At 43.3% G+C, this 19933-nt stretch overlaps 3 protein-coding genes across 3 annotated transcripts; 1 reads left to right on the top strand and 2 right to left on the bottom strand.

Annotated features, from left to right (window-relative positions):
- Positions 1-1760: 1760 nt before the first annotated feature.
- Positions 1761-3563, bottom strand: cfap107 (cilia and flagella associated protein 107). The gene is made up of 4 exons (XM_070852227.1): positions 3468-3563; positions 2853-2963; positions 2338-2491; positions 1761-2056 (listed from the first exon to the last, which is right to left on the bottom strand). Exons 1-4 carry the CDS (start codon positions 3561-3563, stop codon positions 1761-1763), a joined length of 657 nt encoding a protein of 218 aa, XP_070708328.1.
- Positions 3564-4103: 540 nt separating this feature from the next.
- On the bottom strand, positions 4104-6636 carry aadacl4 (arylacetamide deacetylase-like 4). The gene is made up of 4 exons (XM_070851526.1): positions 6460-6636; positions 5791-6016; positions 4998-5061; positions 4104-4887 (listed from the first exon to the last, which is right to left on the bottom strand). The coding sequence occupies exons 1-4, from the start codon at positions 6634-6636 to the stop codon at positions 4104-4106; spliced, it is 1251 nt and encodes a 416-aa protein (XP_070707627.1).
- Positions 6637-9140: 2504 nt separating this feature from the next.
- Positions 9141-16879, top strand: dhrs3b (dehydrogenase/reductase (SDR family) member 3b). The gene is made up of 6 exons (XM_070845884.1): positions 9141-9384; positions 13697-13840; positions 14182-14301; positions 14767-15005; positions 15815-15940; positions 16051-16879. The coding sequence occupies exons 1-6, from the start codon at positions 9190-9192 to the stop codon at positions 16133-16135; spliced, it is 909 nt and encodes a 302-aa protein (XP_070701985.1). The 5' UTR covers positions 9141-9189; the 3' UTR covers positions 16136-16879.
- The last annotated feature ends 3054 nt before the right edge of the window (positions 16880-19933 follow it).

The following is a 19933-nucleotide window of genomic DNA, read 5'->3' as shown; positions in this document are numbered from 1 at the left end:
CTTTATTTTCTTGGATTTGATATTGCACAGAGAAATGTACGCGTCTCATGTCTCAGACGTTAGCAGTAGGTGTAAAGTATTAGACTGTTAATGGTAGTCAGAGTACTGTTTGTTGAGATTTACGCAGGATGTGCTGCCATGTAAATTGTTTGCTTCTTTGATTTGCCACTCCTTCCTGCCATTGCGTTAGTTTTATGTTATTCCAGATGCTTAACCTCTTTAGCTGTAAAGATAATTCATAAAGGGGTCTCGGAGTAAATGAGTTCATTCAACTCTAACATATTACAGAGATTGGGCAATATAGTGATAATACATCACTGTGCTCCGCCGTGTAGGGCACACATATAACTTACACAGTGGCCTGGATACAATGCCATTATCTACAGTTGCTCTTTAAATACGACAGAGTGTAAATGGGTTTGTCATACAAAATAAATAGGTGAACTTCTAAAAGCATTTGTTACTACTTTTGAACCTCTTCCAACACTCAGACTTGCAGTTATTTTTATAATTTTAGTCGCTCTCCTTTGGAGGCTAGCGAGAATTGCATTTGCTGTAATCTTGACTGAGCATGTTCTGTGTTCATTGTACCAAGTAAATCTCTTTGTTTCATCTATTGTTTTATAAGCATCAAAGACATATATGCATGTGTTTGAATATGTTTATTACATATTAATCCACAATTTGTGAATAATGGTTTTAAGCCAAATGCTTAAGCCAGTATTTGTGTGACTGATAAATAATGAAAGCATAACATGGGAACAATCTAAACACTTGAGGTTTATTCTTTAAGTGTTGAGCAATTACATTAACAACGGAAATATGCATAAGAATGATGTGACAAATATTAAATCCCTTATTGTTTGCTCACTTACAGTCAAAGCTTTCACTCTATAGACAGTAATGCTGATGACTTCAAAGACACGCTGACAGCTTCCAGAGAGTGACGTGCTGCTATAGCACCATCATGTGGCTGTCAAGGCAAACGCCAGAGTTCTTTGGGTGAGACACGTTAAGCTCCAGACTTCCCACAACACTGAGGCGTCATGTGACACGCAGGCATCAGCAGCACGGCGGAGTCACTAACTAGCTAACCGTGGGTGCAGCAGAGGGCTTCAGCTGTGCCGGAAGGCAGCAGGCAGGCAGGAGACAGAGAGGCAGACACAGATGGTTGACCATAGAACATAAGCATCTTTGATTCTTTCTAATTAAACACTTTGATTCCCTGTAACTAAACACCTAATGGAATGGGAGTTAGACACATCCCTTCAGATGTTGCCTTGAATGACTCATGGCTTCTGGTTTGCTTTAACACCCCGGTCAGCTCTGGCATAAACACCTGTTTTATTATTTTTCCTCTTTCTTTTCTTTTTTTCCACAGAGTATCGCAGGGAACACTAACAGCCCATTCTGAGTCTCAGATATTTACTGCGCAGAGTGAGGAAGAATTTGCATATAATTATCCTCTGGAAGGGCGGACATAATTTATAGCACCCTCCTTTCTCCTTCTTGCACACAGACACACACATATTCATACGTATGAAGACCAAAAAACCACTCACTGCAGAACACACAGTTAAAATTGCAGCAGTCCTCATTGCGACATAATGAGAATTGTGTATAATTTTTGAAAATTCCTTTTGATTTCCCAAATGCACTGCTCTTCTTTTTTTTTTTCTTCATGCAGTTGACTAATAAAGAAGAACTACAAAGCAGCACCACTTTGAGCATCTAAATTAGCAAGCAACATGTGAGGCAATTCAAGAGCCACAGTATTGTCTCTTAACCTGTTGTGATTGAGGACGCAGACTCAAACAATGATCTGGGATTTGTAATAGCGAGCGATCTCTCAGATCCAGGTCCTTGTTATTGTGATTGGCTGCATGGAGGTGGCTGGAGAGCCCGCGTGAAGCCCTGGCAAAGCGGTTCTGGCAGAAGGTACTAAGTGGGTGCCTCTGGTACGCTGACCTGTACACAGTCGGTAACGGGAGGTGTGACTGCTGCTCTTCCAAACGGCGCTTTGTGGACTGCGGCGGGCCAAAGTTGGTTGGAAGAGCTGTAAAGGAACACAGAAGAGAAAGTTAACTGCCATGTTACTGCAGCCATTAATTACACTGGTGACTGATTTGGAACAATAAAAGGCATCTGGGGCCACCTAGATTTAATTGTTCATGAGCACAACTGCTGATGTGTTTTGTCCATGCAAAATTGAATGCACTGAAGTATATTTGGTCTCCACTCACAGCACTGGTGCCTGGATGGTTTAATATATCATTTCCTGTGTATAATCTATAGTTGTGCGTGGGGGTGGCATAGCACTTTAAACTGTGGTCTTACTAGAAATTGGCCAATCAGAGCTCTCCAGCTGCCATGTCAAGCTGTCTGGATGCCAGGGTCGCAGAATGGGCAAAGCATTGTTGTGCTTGGGCTTGTAGCTTTCTTCATACTGTGTGGCCAAGTAATGAGAGGATAGCAGCTTGGATGGAAGCCCCTGGAAGACAATACACAGACGTCTCGACAGAGCCCGTATGCACTGGCCTTCGCTGGATTAAGATATGGAGGGCACGACCTATTCTTTTACAATAATCTTCAAAAGGCTCACTATGTGACAGCAGCAAATTGCTCTAACTAGCCTTTAAGTGCCCAGTAGGACTGATGATTTTACACATTTTTCATGACTGCTGAGTCTGACCAGAAACTTGCTTTCATAAAGAGTTTTATCACAAGCCTTTATCTTGGCCGTCAATATTATGCAGAAGTGGCCACAATCTAGAGAAGAAAGCCCTGACTTGCAGAGCTGCGACAGGCATTCAATTGGCGTTAATGCCATGAATGAGCAGTTAAAGGCTGACCTCAGCTCTCAGCAGGGCAGATCTTCTCTCAAAGACGTCTGGCTTGAAGTCCCAGTGGGGCCGGTAGTCTACACGATTGGTGCTGTTGGCTGTCTTTGGCTCCCGACTGAACTGTGTCCGACAGAATAAACAGACATCACAAAAAGAGAGGAGGAGGAGGAGGAGGAGAGAGGTGGGGGGGGGGGGGGGGGGTGTTATACGGGGACTTGAGCAATGAGCCCAGCGCAAGGATCAGCAAAGCTCACACTTCACTATCGATCCGCACTGTTGTACAGTATTTCTTAAGTCATTTCTCCTCTCAGATCCTGAACCAGCAGCCTGTGGCCGAACCTCAAGTCAATGCAATTAGTCTCCAGCTCTCGCGTCTCCCACCAGGAGGCTGTGCTGATGTAGCTGAACTGAGGCTGCCTAATCACTTTGCTATAGATTTGACTACCATCTGAGGTGCTACAAAAACCCTTGGCAGGCTGCCACTGGTATTGCATTATGTTTTGGATCTGCAGCATGAAAATGCATTGATAATATGTGCTTTCACATTCAATTCAAGTTGTGTGAACATCTTATTTTGACACGGGCATAAAAGAGAAATAGGCAATAAAGACACAAAATGCCTACCTGAAGTCTTTCTTCCGCCCAGTTGCCTAACAGCACTTTGTTTGCATACTTCTGCTCTATTCTCCAGCCAGGTTGAGCCCATTTATCCTGCACCATCGGTGTCTGGTTCATGCTTTGCCTGCTGTCAAATCTAACTGGGGAAATCTGAAGCACTGTTAGGACTTGGTTAGCCAGTCAAACAGATAGCATCTAGGTGAATTCACCCGGCACCATAATGGCATAGGCAGTGGAGGGGAAATAGAAGAGCTCTGTTGCTATGGATACAGCAAACACTGAAAGGGAAGGCAAGCAGAGTATCCTGGAAGCAAATGAGAGATGTCCTACATCTGTGTTAAAAAAAAACCATGTATTCCTTATGGCTAGGGCATGACATTTACCTTTTAGCAATATACTCCATATTGTTAAAATGGTGCCAAAGAATTGTTTCCAGACTTCGTGTCCTCAGGCTACTTTTCACTTTTGGAATAAAACAGGTTTTGTTTATACCCGATTTGTGTGGGTTTTTTGGCTTCTGTGAACTCTTACTACTTTTAATAAAGAAAAGAACTCAGGACTAGAGGCCAGTTCTGTTTATTAATGTTATTAATGATGTAAACCAAGTTGGAAAAGTACATTGCATGATTCTCTTTATGATATTTACAGTGCTTTCATGTAGCCAACAACACTATCCACAACCTGCGCTGCAGAGGAAAAGGCGAGCCAGCCCTGGTTAAAGAAGTTCATCATGCCATGAAAACCTTCCATCACGTGTTGCCAGGTCACGTCCTTCTCCAGGTCCAGCAGCCGTTTCCTGTACAGAATCCCCTCATCCCTCAGGACATCGTACTCACAGGTGAGAATGAAGGTGGGCGGGGTTTTTTGAATGACAGCATCTTCTGCCAGCAAAGGTGAAACCTCAGGCTCTAAACCAGCTTTGATTGCATGATAGATCTCCCCATCATATTCCGGGGTTGGGGGCTCACTGAAACCACGTGCGAGACACTCAGGAGGTAGTTTGGAAGATGACAGCCACTCCTTATATTGAGCCCTGAGCTCCATGGGGACGTGATTGCCTTCCAACACATCTTGGCACAGAGACACATCCCCATTGAGGTACTGCAGGAAGTAGAACGCCATCCGGCCACGAAACAATATGGGCACAGCATGATTTTGCTGGTACGAGGGCAGGTTGAAATCTGCCATCTGCAGAGCTGGGTAGATCAGGACCTGAGCGCAGGGGAACGGCAGATGTCCATCCTCTCTCCTCGCCAGCCGTTGGCACAGTGCTGCTGCCAGGTTAGCCCCAGTGCTGTCTCCTCCGACTGCCACCCTGCGAGAGTCCACGCTGAACTCTGCCTCAGCAACAGACAGGAAATGACACGTTGCTGTCTCGCAATCGTCCAACTGGGCAGGGTACCTGTGCTCAGGGGCTAATCGGTACCTAAGAGGGATGAGATGCAAGACGGAGAGACAATATGTTGAATTCTGGCTCCTTGGTGGACAAAATAAGTTTGGGATGTTTATACGCATTGTGGGAAAAAGTTCAAGTACCCAACAGAAACCACAGTGGTGTCCGACTCCTTGGCGATGTGTCGACAGAGTTCATCAACAGAGTCTGTTCAGAATTAGCAGAACATCACAGTCAGAAAAAGATACTTTATGGTTTTGTGTAGGACGCAACCAAGCACCACAGACAGAATGGGGCAAGTTTTGTTTCTCTTTCTATCTACATTCAGGCAGCATGTTGTTAAAAACATTAACTAGATTCAAAAAGCTATCTGCTCATTATTAGTTACTGGTTACTGTGCAGATACGTATTATATTCATGAATATGAGGATATGAGGATGAGCTCAAACTGGCCAGCAGTATGAAAGTAGACTTTAGCACCGGGATATAATACAGCGTTAGAATTTGCATGTTAGTAAGTATATTAATAGGAAAAAGATAAAACCACAAATGTTTTTTCCACATTATATTAATGTATGAGTCCTTGCAAGGCTCAGTCGTTCAGCCAAATGTAAAATAAAGGTTGGACTTGTTCGGTGGAAAAAAAAAAAAACACAGGAGGGGAAATTACTATTATGCCCAAATTGATTGAATTGATTTGTCCTTTATAAAGGGCCTGACACAAGACAACAATAATAAACAAACTCATTAATGTTTTCTGACGCTACTACAGGTTTGTTTGCATCATGTGACATATATAAATCAAGCTCAGTTTTAAAGGTGAATGAATATCTAATTAATCAAACGAGAACTTATTGTAGTTTTGAATGGAATTTTTTTTTTTTTACGTGTAATTGAGTTTTTTTTTAAACATTATGGCATTTGAGCTTTATATACCTAGATTGCCCAACACCCATCCTCCTCCATGGAAATACACAAGCCCTCTTCTCAAGCCACCACACACAGTGGTGGGCTCATAGACTCGCACTGGCACCTCAGAAAACGTCAGGTCCTTCACTCGCAGACCCGTGGGGACTGGATTCAACCGAGTCAGAAAGGAGGCCACAAACCAGCGGATAAAGGTGACCTGCTGACAAATGCCCAAACGATGTAGGATCCGGCCCTTGTAGGAGAGGAGCCACAGACACGCCACAAGTGGGAGACAATGTTAAAAACAAAAAGAAATATGTTTTGGATGTTTAAAGTCAAATTGAAATCTGACTGAAAAACCATATTTACTATGACAACATCAAACAAAGGGAACACATGACCTTGCCTAGTTTGCACCTTTGTTAGACTTGATTTCTTATCTAAAATTTCTCTGATCTAAGCTTTATCAGTTGCTGAAGGACAAAGAAAGGACAGCCGTCTTTGACAAGGGCTGAAAAGAATGGAGCTGATTTTATTCATTTATTTTTTAATCTTAAACAGGCAGAGGCATCTTCCTTCACGCTGAGGAACAAGTTCCCTCGTTATTAAGAAAAGGTTAATTATAACAGATACAATAACATGTGGGAAACATAAATAATATTCACGAACAGTTCCATAGATGCTGTGATTACTCACCACAATTGCTATGCCAACAAACAAGCCATGAACCGTGTGCAGTTTCCCACTATTTGCAACCCCACGAGGAATGTCTGAATTCATCAGCTCAGAGTACACAAGTCCAATTACGAGAAGGAGGAAGGCTGCAACAAGAGCAGCAAAGCCAATTATTAAAATTGCCAAGCCGATGTCCATGGTGTTGCTGGTGTGCTCTGCTAAAGGTAAGTCATTAGGAGTAAATGTTTTATCTACCTGCTTTCAGCCTCTTTCCACCCCTCCCACATCCACGTGCCATGCATACTGACCTTGGTTTCACTTAATGACATGTTTGGTTGCCTGTTTCCCCCGGAATTAATTACATATTCTTCAACATATTTTATGGCTGTGTAGTCAAAGTAATTATATGTTTCCCCAAAGAAACCAAGTTGTTACTCTATGGAATATTGCACAGGAAATTTTTATGTTAATTGAGCAGTTTTTAATTACTCATACACTTCCATAGTGGCCATTACACTGCCCTCCAATCCTCAGCCATGTTTTCCGATATCTAAAGGTTCATAGGTTGTTTTTTTTTTTCCTGCCTTTCTTTCATGCCCCTGGTATATGTTTAGAGCATTGCTGCTTACTGCTGCGTTTGGCACGGAGTGGCATTTTCATTGTGTGGTGTCAAAGGGAAGAAAATGTTCCAAGATGCTGCTGGTGAAGGCTGACTGAAAACACCCTTATCTGAACTTTCACTGCTGATCTGTAGATGGCAGTGATAGCATGAGTATAAGTAAACACTATACACTATTTGCATCGTTGCATTCTGTGTGCAGCCTCAACCCATTTTGTCGCTCTCTGTAACGTATATCTTTAGACTTTTGTCACGCTTTTGCAAATCCACTAACTTACATTCAGTTCCACTTGAGCCGAGGACACTTTGGTATAAGCTTCCAGTGCAACTTGACTGTGGGTTCGCATTTTGCAAATCTCTCAAATTTCCAAAATGAAGACAGCATCTGGAGTCTTGTTGTCTTGGAGGTTTTTAGCAGCCCCCGAGAGCCTCTCTGCCTTCCCTAAGTAGCTGAGCCCAGCACAAAGCAACCATTGTGAGGCTGCTCTTTAAACCCATCCCAGTTGCTGAAAAAGCCCTGCATTCAGCAATACCCAGTAAAAATCACAGTGCCAGGGCCAAAAATCACAGACTGGAATCTTGTCTGAGGCCCATGAATTCATCGGATTTATTTAGGAGGTATTCATGCAGTTTTCTGTTTGTCACCCTGCCGAGCTTCTGAGACTGGGCTGACCTATTTCCTAAATTGCGCTGTCACAGGCAGAAAGATATAGTCTGCTTCAAAAATACTGTTACCACAACAAATTGGGTTCAAACAACTGATGTGGCTTTGGACATGAGAGACCGCTACAAATGAGGGACAGACTCTGTGCCATCACATAAAAAAAAAAAAAAAAAACATATTCAAGAACCTTCCCATGCTTCTAAAACTGAGAACAATATTTGCAGAAATCTACTATGTGAGCTTTTGATACAGTAGATCGCCTTGAATTGAATTTGACATCTTTTACAAATGTGTTTGCAGGTTTGTCAGCATCGGAATAGTGAAGCTGGGAAAAACAAAGACCGACAGCTGCCTTAAGCAGCAGATATACTTCTCATTGTGAGATGTGAACTTAGGCTGCCTTGTAGCTAATTACTTTATTTTCCAGTTTTCAAATGGATTTTGCATGTCTATCTATGTATTAGGTTACTTATTTAGTGGGGTGGGGTAGTGTTTTGGTGACAATTGTCAGGTTTCACAGTTGTGTTTGTGCTTATCTTATTCTTTGTTTGTTTGCTTGTTTGTTCCACCTAATGGGGGGCTGGAGTAAGGATTAGCTGCCCAGAGCTCTAATTCTGTGAAGCCCTTGACCAAATGTTGCATCTGACACTCTTATATAAGAGTCTGGTTGTTGACTTTGCATTGACGAACCCAGTTATTGCAACATCTTTGCTTTTCTGTGCGTTGTGCAACAAACTTTGAGTCACCGGAATTATAATAAAGTTTAACTCCCCCCCCCCCCAAAAAAAAAAAAACGAGATTTGGCACCCACCTGGGGCACAGTGGGGCGGCCGCTGGGGGGCCCCGGACCACAGATTGAGAACCACCGCTGTAGCCACATGAAGGGGGTGGGGAAGAGGCAAGTACGCAACCACTCAGGGCAGACGGGCACTGGAGCAAAATATTCATCCCCACTTAACATGTCAATCAGGATTAATGCCCTTTCAGACCTCTCCTTCAGGTTCACCCAGGTCCTTTCACAAGTGGAGGTACCGAAGCCAGAGCAGAGGCGGTAATATATAAAGGCAGCGCAGCGCAGCACAGAAACACAACACCAAAGCGCAGCGGTTTCAGTAGCGCACAGCACGGAGCGTCGCCTGGACTTGTGTTTCACGTCTCTGCGTCTCTTGACAGGCGTAATGACCGATCACTCACACATTTCAGCCAGCGTGATGCACGTCGACTAACATGTCAGAGCTCCGCGAAGTCCTGCGCTCCTGCTTTTTTACCCATTTAGCGCCAGTGGATTACTCATGCAGCAGTTTGTGAGGCTGCAGATGAACGCGTTTGCATGCGGCTGAACTTGCGGGAGCTCACAGGTCAGCGTTTTTTTTTTTTTCTGCGCCGTTTGGAGGACATCGTTTTGTGCACGTAAAAACTTGCAGCGTAAACACTCTGCTCGTCGGCTGCCCGCGGGGCACTTTCCGAGATGGAGCTGAAGAGCGCGTGTCGTATGTTGCTTTTCCCGGTTCAAATGCTCTATTACATAGTCAGGGCAAGTTTGTTTTCGCTGCTGCCAAGCAGGAGGAAGGATCTGGCCAAGGAGGTGGTGTTGATCACCGGTGGGGGACGAGGCATCGGGCGTCACCTGGCCAAAGAGTTTGCCAAGCAGGGGGCCAAAAAGGTAAAAATTTCATTTAACCACAGACAACTTGTTGCACCCATGTTGCTCCATCCACTCCCTCCAAAGAAAAGTGTTTCTAAGTGTTAAAGTAATTTGTTTTGGCAAGGCATGCTTCAGCTGTAGGTTTAGTTTGTGTCCAAAGCTGCAGCAGTAGGAGCTGGGCAGCCTGAATCTCTCCCCCCCCCTCTCCTCCTCCTCCTCCCTCCTCACACCTCCAACACCTCCCTCCCTCCTTCCGGTAGCCCGTTCAGCCTTGTCTACCCTGCCCCAAGGGGATTGTTGTTCCACTGTTCTAAGAAAGCAGGGATCATAACCTCTAAGTAGCCTAGTTGGTCCAGCGAGACTGGAGACACTGCCCTCAATTTTTGGTTCAAGTATTGCACAACAGCGTGGGTCAACCAGAGGGCAGGTCTGGGCAGCTTTTATGGCTGATTGATGTGATTAAATGCAGTGTTGTGCTGACATTCATTCTGCAGAGGTCTGGGGTGATTCTGGCATGACCAACATGTCTAGAAAATGTATTATCCAAAGATTTGGACTGTGATAAAGACATTGACTCTGTGTATGTGTGTGTGTGTGTGTGTTTTGGACTGGGGTGTATGTGCACAAAGCCTCGCTGAAACTGTTTCAAAGTCATTCACATAATAACCGTCCTGCTATTACCCTATTATGTTTTCTTGCCATTTTTTTTTTTTTTTTTTTGAGCGGTCTTTGCACAGTTGTAAAAAATCTGCCAGCATATCACAACAAAAAGGCTCCATAATGCTTTTAATAAAAGCCACATTAAGTTTTGTTTTCAAGCAAAGCATGGAGACATGAGATGCCTTTTTATGGAGTGTGTGTGCTGTAAAACTAAATGAACAAAAAGAGTCAGGCAGGAACGGATTACATTATCTTGGATTAGTCTAGCACAAAGGTGGCAATTGTAACTCCTAAGATTAACTGTAATACAAATGACAGATTCTTATGTTTCCTAGATCAGAATAGCACATGAATACGATTAAAAGTCAATTTTACTGTTAGACCGAAGTTATGATTCATCATTGTTTTCCCCAGCTTGGTGTTAAAGTGAATTTTGCATGTTGTTACCTACTTTTTGAGCACTTTGTATAGTAGAACCAAATGTGTAACATCCTATTCTATAGGTTTCAAAGTTAAGAGGATCCCAACATCGAGATTATATCGCCAAATAGGCCTAATCCATCGGATGCCGCGTTTGCATGCCCTGCAAATCATCATCGTCACTGGAAATCTGTTTAAAAAAAGTAGCTCATCCAGTCCTGCCAATCTCAGAGAATCACCCCACCCATCAAAACCACGCGCCCTCCCGTCTCTCCCCACCCTCACCATCCCTCACTCCCCTAACAAGGAGCCGTCACTCGGGCCTGAAATGCTCCAGTGGCTGCACAGACAGTCCCTCGTCACTGCAGGTCAGGCTGTGTTTCCATCATCATTTCCAGCCACAGTTTGTCTACCAGTCCAGTGGGTGAACATTACACAGCTGAGTGCCTGATGAGCCGCCGGTGTCTCTTTAGCTATAATGTGTTAATACAGAGCAGCTCTATTTTTGATCACCTCAGATGGGAGTCACCACTGCACATGGAAGAAAATGCTGGTAATTTCCCTGGTAGGAAAGCAGTGAGCAGCCCAGCTGAAAGCTGCAGGTTGTAATTATCGGTACATGTGACATGGGCTCCACATCTCAATTTTAGCAGCTTGAAAGCGTCGCTAAATGCTCAAGGAAACACTAACTGCCTCCCTCTGTCTTTCAATGCTATTTCCATGGGGAATGAGCAAGAAGAAACCAGTGGGTTTTAAAAGCTTTACTTCGCAGCTGCACAACAAAGGATGTCATCACGCTTTTCAGCACCCTATTGTTGAGCATTATCAAGGTGTGAAGGCTTTGAAAACAACACCTGTGGTAATGTGTATGACAATTACTCCGTGCCTAAAGAGATGCTAAAAGGAAATAGGACGGTAATTATGAATAGGGCTAACCTCTGCGAACTTGCGCTCACCCCAGTTTGAGCCCCTTTGTGACTGGCAGCCGGAATTTCCTTTTCCCTCTGCTTGGGCTTTGGTGTTTTCACGGTGTGAGGAAGACTAACTACAGCGTTGATGAAAGAATCCGGCGAGATGGAGAGCCTGGGTCTCAGGAGGGGAGCCAGGTCTTCTTGTGTGCTGTTATGGGGGAACTGTTGCAGAACGAAACTCTGAAACAATAAACCAGACCAAAGCATTTTCTAAAACGGCATCCAAGTTCAGACAATGCGAGGGGGGGGTGGGGGGGGGTGGGGGCTTGCGGAACAATCCCAGTAAACAATTGACAATTTTAAACAGCATATTTCTTCAAAGCCCCCCCCTTTTTTCAAAGAGTTTTTTCAGCACCGTGACAACAACTCCAGAAGAAAGTGTTTGCAGGAAAGGTAGATTTTTTTTTTAAGTGGCTGTTAACACATTACATAAAGATGAACCAGACTGAGGCACTGACAACAGGTTTATGTGGGTGTGCGTGTGTGTTGTGCTGGAGGCGGGAAGCACACCGCTCCCAGCTGGGTATTGCCCTGCAACTGACCTTGCTGTCTCCGCAGTAATTAGACAGCGGCAGGCGACTGCCTCCTGAACTCCTGCTGCCCCCTCTGTGTGCCGCCTCTCTGCTGGCCCTTACAATGGGTGTGAAAAGGAGGGTTCATACCCACCCATACATTCAGACCGAGAGATAGAGTATCACTGTAATTCAGCTGCGGCTACCTGGGACACGGAGATGTGCACCACGTCCAGAATTGAGTGGCATCCCCAATCTCTCTCCAGGTCCTACGTCAAGCTTGGCAATGTTCATTTGTTGAGCAGAAAGCCTTTCCCTCCAGCATGTGTTGACATTAAGTCTTGTTAGGCATGCTAAGTTAGAACAATCACTGGTAGGTTACTGATAGTGATGGGTGCATGGTCAATTAAAAACTGTTTTCTTACAGTTTCTGTAGCAATTTGGTCCACGCTTGTTTGTTCTGAGGGTCCTGTGTGTTGTGACAGGTGATAAACCTAATGAATTAAATAACAATTTAACAGGAGAACACAGTTTGAGTGCTGACTTTTAATGAAAGCTGTCAGCTTTGTTTGTAAGGCTGAAATCCTATTAAAAGCTTTCAGTTATTTATCAAGACCTGTCTGCCTTCGCTGATTGCTCAAATGGGTTTGCAAATGAAGCAAACAAAAAGCTCAATCAAAAGCAACTCAAACAAGGAACATTCACACAGGGAGCCAAGCCTTTATGGCTTCAGATCTGATAAAGAAATGAAGAACACATTCCAGACTGTAATCTTTGATGTTCCTAGAGCCTTACAGTGTCAGTGTTTCTGTATTTGGTTTGCCTCCGCCACTATACCGTCAGTCAGCTATTGACACATGGATACTGCATTGAGAAATCCAACACAATCATGTGGTGATTTATAAGGGTTGCGGCTGTGCAAATTAACATTCTGCCATTGCCAGCATGCTATGTTTGGCTCTAGACAAATGCTGAGTAAATTTCAAGATATTGGCACTGCCTCTAAGTGTCCTGTTACTGCAAGACAGGTCCAATATGTGCGAAAAACGATGTGTGATTATCTATAGCGGTGAAACCCTCGCAGGAGGCAGGAGACACACTCTCCTTTGTGTGTGTGTGTGTGTATGTGTACACACATGCAGTCTTTCTGTCTCTCACATACACAAGATCACTTTCCAGAAGACTTTTTGCTCAAATATTAACCTTGGTCACGGGCGACGAGCCAAATCCCACACTGGCGTCCTCAGCACTTCACACACGCACTGTTTTCAGACTCCCTGACCAGAAATGACGGGGCGCATCTGCCCAACAGGCCGTGTAATCTCTTTGAGAATTTGTGTTTGAGAGATGAGGAGGGCTCACCCCCTGATTTCATTACCTTTCCCTGACCCCAAAGACTGACAGATCTAATTGCCCAATCACTAGTCCCCCACCTCCATCCAACCCCATGTTCCCTGCTCAAATGACCGGCCTTCATTTAGTCTCCGGATGGATGAAGAGACAGTTCATTCACACAGCAACCCCCAAGCCTTTAATCTTGCTTGAAAACTATTTGTTGGAGTGAAAATGGCCTCTCTGTTCTCTGAATGAAAAGAGCATTGCTGCTCAAAGATCTCCACAGTTACACCAGCTCTCATTGCCAGAAAAATTGCGCAAAACCTACGTAATGTTTTGTTGAATACCGACTGTACAAACAACCGTTTTTGTTTTTTTTTGCCCATTTCTCAGTTTGTTTTCTAACCTTTTTAAAATGTTATCTTTTGCTAGGTGATCTTGTGGGGCCGAACAGAAAAGTGCCTCAAAGAAACGGCTGAGGAGATCTCTCTCTCAGGAACAGAGTGCCATTACTTTGTGTGTGATGTGGCCAATCGGGAGGAAGTTTACAAGCAAGCCAAGGTGGTTAGAGAAAAGGTAATCCGTCGTAATGTTTACAAAGATTTATAATATTTGCACTTTGCATTTGCACTTACTTGCACAAACAGAAATGCCATTTGCACACAGTAAAACAGCTCGCAAAATATCTCTCTGTGATGCCTCTCTGTCTGCCCTGTATGTATATTGGCTCTGAGCTGCACTGTCTCCCATCTGGTGTATAGATTACATGTAATCTGAATTATCTGAGTAAGAGCAGGGAATATTGCTGACAGCTCTGCTGCAGCACAACTGTATCAACTCACAGAAGCAGACAGAAAAAGATCTTTGACGGTGCTTTTTTTTTTGTTTCTTCTTACTCTTATGCTTTTTAATTTCAGGTTGGCGATGTTACGATATTAGTGAACAACGCAGCTGTAGTCCACGGCAAGAGTCTGATGGACAGCGACGACGACGCCCTCCTGAAATCTCAACACATCAATACCATGGGACAGTTCTGGGTAAGAGTCGCCGAAATTAAAGCAGAGGCAGTTTGCATGCCAAAAGGAGGGGAATTCCTCCTCGCACATTATCCTTATCATTTTCCTATTTTGATTATAGCATGGCAGTATTTACAGTGGGCACCCCCAGACTTGTCAATCAGTACTGCTATTATGGCAGGTTAAGTGGGGTATTTCCAAATCGCCTCCCAGCTCCTGAAACATCAGAGGGGTTTTGAAACTCATGGCATTTTTATTTTGAATAGAGATCAAAAGACTATGTCATAAGCAGACAGAAATGCAATTATCAACTAAATGGAAATGGAAATTTAATCTGTGGTTACACTGTGGGCCTGTTTCTCTTGTCTGTTCTTCTTTTTACTCTACTGAATATATTTCACCTTCTATTTCCACGCTTCCTTTCCCCTTGTCTTTATTCTCCCCCTTCATTCTCTCTCTTTTTTTTTTTTTTTTCCCTCATCCCAGACTACAAAGGCCTTCCTACCTCGGATGCTGGAGCTACAGCACGGCCATGTAGTGTGCATAAACTCCATTCTGTCCCAGTCTCCCATCCCTGGGGCCATAGACTACTGCACCTCCAAGGCCTCATCGCTGGCCTTCATGGAGAGTCTGACGCTGGGCTTGCTGGACTGTCCCGGTGTTGGCTGCACCACCGTGCTTCCCTTCCACACCAATACAGAGATGTTCCAAGGCATGAGAGTCAGGTATTTATAGATGCTATGTGTAATTGTCTTTTTATTTTTAGCCATGCAGGCAGCATGGTTCCAGGGAAGGCAATGCAGGTCCTTAGGTCAGGCGGTCCACCACTTTGGTCCAGACTGAAATATGCCAACAACTATTGGATGGATTTCCATGTTTTGTACATTCTTGTTCCCCAGAGGATAAGTCAGATGACAGTAAGGTTCACCTTTCTTTTCCTCTGTAATGAGCCGCTCCCTAATAAGATCACAATAAAAGACACAATTAAAAGCCTCAGGGTAGTCAGCCTCTAAAGTGTGAGTTTAAGACTTTGTTCAACCCTCTGGATCTTTGCAGATACTGCCCTGATCTGTTAAACACAAAATAGCTGCTGCTTAGTCACCTAAAAAGGAATTTGATTTCTTTGATTTAACTTATCGTCAGTCTGTCTGCCCCCTAGTGGCTGTCTTAAAGTCTTTGGAGATTACACTGAACCTTGACGCTGTGAACCTCTCTAATTGTGCTGAACTGTGTTAAGTGCTCTGACACAGAATGTTCTTGTGCACTGAACCTTTCACAGTGTTGTGTAATAGCTTTCGGAAATGTCAAAAACATTAGATATAAAGTTTAGCAGCTTACACCATCAGTTTATCTAAGATTTGTCGCCGTGCTGCCATAAAAAGCGTTTCTCGCTAGCTACAGTAGGTTTTGTTTATTTCAGATTAAAATGTCTGTCAAAGGGCTTGTTAAGGGTAATAGATACACCTTGAAAATGGATTCCTCATTTTATCAAAATGATCATTTTATCTCACAGCTGCTGTCTTTTCTTTCATAGGTTTCCCCAGCTCTTTCCACCTCTCAAACCTGAGGTAGTTGCCCAGAGGACTGTGGATGCAGTCAGAGCTGACAAGGCCTTCCTCTACCTGCCCTGGACTATGCATGCCCTTGTCATTCTAAAAAGGTAAAAAAAAAACTTTCATTAGCAGTTGTTTTGGTTTGTTTTGTCTTCTTTTCATCACCATAATTGCTGCATACTTAACATTCTTTCTGTGGTCTTTTTGTACCTTTTAGCTTCATGCCACAAGTTGCACTTGAAGAGATCCACAAATTTTCCGGAAGCTATACGTGCATGAACACGTTCAAAGGGAGGACATGAACCTGGATCGCACACAATGTGAGAGCGACCTCAACAGCTCTGGGGCGTAATGAAGGGAATATGGACCTTTAGACATCTGGAAGTGGAGGAGGTCCCATCACAGTGTGAAGACAAACACTTAGAGGACATGCAAGGTGGTTGGGTCTGCAGGTAGAATTAATTGATAAACTGCAGGATACACCTTGGTCCCATTCGTATGTGCGTTTGTATATAGTATGAAGGACTGAATGCCATTCTTACTTTGAACAGAAGCCATGCTTAGGTCTGTACCAGTAGTAATTCTGGGAGGTTTTTGTGACACTTGTTTTAGTCCGTTTTTACACTTCTTTTTTATTCTCCTTTTAATGTGTTTTTGAATGATAAAAAAGATAATAAAATGGAGTTCTAGAGACACACCGTCTTTCGTTGTGCATGGTGAAAAAAGAACAAGTGAACACTTTGGAGGCAGACATTGTTTTGTGTCTGGGTTTTGACTCCCACGGCAGCGTGATAACACCTTTTGAATTATTCCAAGCATGAGATCAGTAACTGTGACAGACGATGTTGTCAAAACATAAAACACACGCTTCGGGGGGCATGTGTATTATTGTTTGTTCTCTGCTGTCAGAAAATGGTGCAGGGGGATGGTGTAATTCTCTAAAAATGTAATGAACTCAAAACAAGGCGGTCAGGACCTCATTCTCACATGTGCAGAGAGGTCTGAATGGCACTGGATGATTGTGGACAGGCAGAAAGGACAGCAGTCACCTTAAGGCCTGGATTATTAAAGTTAAAGTAAACTTTTAAAAACTCTTATAAGCTGTCGAAGATGACATTATATCAAATTTAGTTCTGTTAGCTCGGCACATTCCCATACGATCTTCCAATGTTTGCAACTGCTGCACATTTGTGGTAGTAGATCAAATAAATGTGATTTGCATTAGCGAAACCCCAGAGACTAATATTCCAGAAAAATAATGGGACAATATGGAGCCTCTTTCGCTTTATTGCATATCAATCTGAGTGATTTCCAAGGCTTTAGTGCAAACAGAGTAAGGGAACTGTGGAAATTCAAAATGGCTGAGTTTGATCAAAGCTGGAGTCTCACAATTACCTTTTTGATTGAGGACATTATTTAAGAACTAGAAAAGGCATGTCTGAAAATTGGGTAAAACCAATTTTGGCAGCTGAATTACCAAAGGTTGTCAAAAAAAAAAACTTTGAACGTGGAATTTAAATTAAACAAAGTCTCTCCAGGTGGGAAATGTGCATGGAGCTTCAAATCTAACACTACAGTAGTTGTTGAGCACCGTTAACTAGAGGGGGAAAACTGATCATCTTTCATCTTATGTGAGCTGAATGAAACCCTATGACGGCAAACAACAACTTATTATATTAAAGGAATAGCTTTACATTTTGGGAAAATATTTGCTTTCTTGCCTGAGAATACTGACACCACTCTCATATATGTGGGAATTCTTGAATCCTTAATTTTGAATTCATGAATCGTTGGGTCTCTCTCTAATTAAAGAGTTAGGTCTAGACCTGCTCTTTATGTAAAGCGTCTTGAGATAACGCTGTTGTGAATTGGCGCTCTATAAATAAAGATTGATTGATTGATTGATTGATATGTGCACAATGAGCATGGAGCTACAATCAGCAGCTGATTAGCTTAGTTTAGCCTAACTTAGCTTAGCTTAAAGGCTAAACAGTTAGCCTAGCTGTGTCTTCCTACCTTTATATATTGCAATATATTGACATTGCTCAGAATGTTAAATGTTCCTTAAACTGAAATAGCCTTGGGAACACAGCACCCTGCACACTAAGCTGTGTCCATGGCAGGGATGTTAGGAGAAGGCTTAATTGTGCATGTCCCAATTCTGTGTTGAAATATGTCTCTCCACTCATATTTTAGCATAGATGTAACATTTTTAGTCGTGTTGAGATTGTATTTGGTGAGAATACGTAAAGAAATCAAATCTCAAAACATAATGTTATGATTATAGACTTGTACACTTAAAGTTATACACTTCTGAGCCAAGAGCATTTTTCCCACCATGCATGTAGTTGGCAGCTAGGCCTAAATCTGCATGTGCCTTTGTTCCACAGACTTTCTGTATCTCATACAGTTGACTCACTGAGGCAGGTCAAACAGAACATTTGAAGGTTTCTGCACTGATCAGTGTTGCACTTGTGTGTTGCAAGTTATTTCTGAACTCGAAACATTTCAGTGCCGTCCATACATTGGGGTAATGGCGCTTTACTTTATTTTGCTGCCCTGCTAGCATGATGTATTTGTGCTTTTATGTCAAGGAGAGTCAACTTGGTGCAACAGTTGTTTTTCCTTCAGTGGAACCTCAGTTATACAACATGACTGATTAGTCATTAATCTACTGCGAGACCAGTGAGTGTAACAGCCTGTTTTCTCCAAAAGTCTATCATTACCAGACAAAGCCATCCCAGTCAGAGATGCTGAAGCTGTTGTCCTTGCTATTATGTGTGACATCTGTAATTTTGAGAGTAGTCAGCTGTCCAGTGCGTGAAGGCCATCCTGACAAAGAAAAACCAACAGAGAGAGCCAAACCTAAATGGAAGCAAAACGAATAGTTCAGGTTTTAGTTCTCCACACAAGCACCAGAAAAGTAGGGATCATGAACTGCAATAAAATGATCAGGTCAAGGTTTATGGATTTATTTTTTTATTTTTTCAACAGATGGTAGACGGTGAATTGGAATTTCGAGCACATTGAGATTTACCACAATGAAAGATCACACTCACCTGCACTTTTCTTAACCTCATGAGAAACAAACTAAACCTCTTTGTGTTGCCAAGACCATGTTTGAAATAGGAAAATTCAAATACAAATCATAAACAGCCCTTTCAGTTGAAGGAGAACGGTGTTTTCAAACGAAACAATGTCACTGCAATAAATTGGCAGCTTGATTAATGTGTTTACTTGTCCTAAGAGCACACAAAGCCCCTCAGCTGCAGACCTGAAACAAAACTTCACACTTTCATTCCATCTGTTTGCTTACTGAGACTGTAATAGTATATTTAGATCAGAACTAAGGGCAATGTTCAGTGAAAATGCAGTGATGTGCAAATTTGCGCTTATCCGTGAGCCACGCTGTTTCCTGCACTGTGGGGTTAATCATGAACCCAATGTTCTTAACATGAAAGAGAAGAAGTGCAGCATGACAATAAATTACAGATAGATTCTCTGCTAAATACTGAACATTATGAAATCAGCCAACATTGAAGGAACTGTCAACTTGAAAGACAAGTGAATTTTATGTGGTCTTTGGGTTCCGTAAAACAAACACACGCAGAGTACATACGCGAAGAACTCAAACCGTGCTGTCGAGGGTAACACTTCAACCCCTAGTAAGAAATACATGAAGGGATGTGGGGATCACAGATCCAGATACACAGAGAGACACCCCACATCTGAGCAAAAGTCAAAGCAAGCGGACGCAACCAAAGGCAAACCCATGAGAGTGGCTGTAAAAGCTGGGATAGTGCCTGCCCTTTGGCTGCCAGACAAGGCTCATAAACATTCATTTGAATCCCAGCGAACCATAAATGCCCTCCTGTGCACTCACGATAGGGCCGCACATTGTGATCAGTAGGTGACCCACACTGGGTGGGGAGGGTTGATGGCCTCTGCCGAGAGTGAACCCGAGCCTCCTTCAAGGGCCTGTTTCTCATTCTCCGAGTGGGCTGTTGCGAAAGCAGAGGGAGAAGGAGCATGTTGGGATGGAACTAGGTCGAGGAGGCATGTAGTTCATGTATGCTGGAAGAGGAGGGCTAAACTGGTTG

Source organism: Pempheris klunzingeri, chromosome 2 (assembly GCF_042242105.1).
Source record: "Pempheris klunzingeri isolate RE-2024b chromosome 2, fPemKlu1.hap1, whole genome shotgun sequence".
In the NCBI taxonomy this organism is placed as follows: Eukaryota; Metazoa; Chordata; class Actinopteri; order Acropomatiformes; family Pempheridae; genus Pempheris; species Pempheris klunzingeri.
Note: the sequence above shows the minus strand (reverse complement) of the source record. Positions and strands in the feature narration are given on the sequence as shown.

Bases quoted from the DNA above. Each gene is read 5' to 3' on its own strand.
- dhrs3b (XM_070845884.1), top strand. From the start codon at position 9,190: ATGGAGCTGAAGAGCGCGTGTCGTATGTTGCTTTTCCCGGTTCAAATG. The intron at 14,302-14,766 runs GTAAGAGTCGCC...CCCTCATCCCAG, and splicing joins ATACCATGGGACAGTTCTGG to ACTACAAAGGCCTTCCTACC. The intron at 15,941-16,050 runs GTAAAAAAAAAA...TGTACCTTTTAG, and splicing joins GCCCTTGTCATTCTAAAAAG to CTTCATGCCACAAGTTGCAC.
- aadacl4 (XM_070851526.1), bottom strand. From the start codon at position 6,636: ATGGACATCGGCTTGGCAATTTTAATAATTGGCTTTGCTGCTCTTGTT. The intron at 5,062-5,790 runs GTATATAAAGCT...AATTCTGAACAG, and splicing joins ATGGGTGTTGGGCAATCTAG to ACTCTGTTGATGAACTCTGT. The intron at 4,888-4,997 runs GTACTTGAACTT...CATCCCTCTTAG, and splicing joins ACCACTGTGGTTTCTGTTGG to GTACCGATTAGCCCCTGAGC.
- cfap107 (XM_070852227.1), bottom strand. From the start codon at position 3,563: ATGGTGCAGGATAAATGGGCTCAACCTGGCTGGAGAATAGAGCAGAAG. The intron at 2,964-3,467 runs GTAGGCATTTTG...TGTCGGACACAG, and splicing joins GGGCGGAAGAAAGACTTCAG to TTCAGTCGGGAGCCAAAGAC. The intron at 2,057-2,337 runs GTAAGACCACAG...GTTCCTTTACAG, and splicing joins CTCTGATTGGCCAATTTCTA to CTCTTCCAACCAACTTTGGC.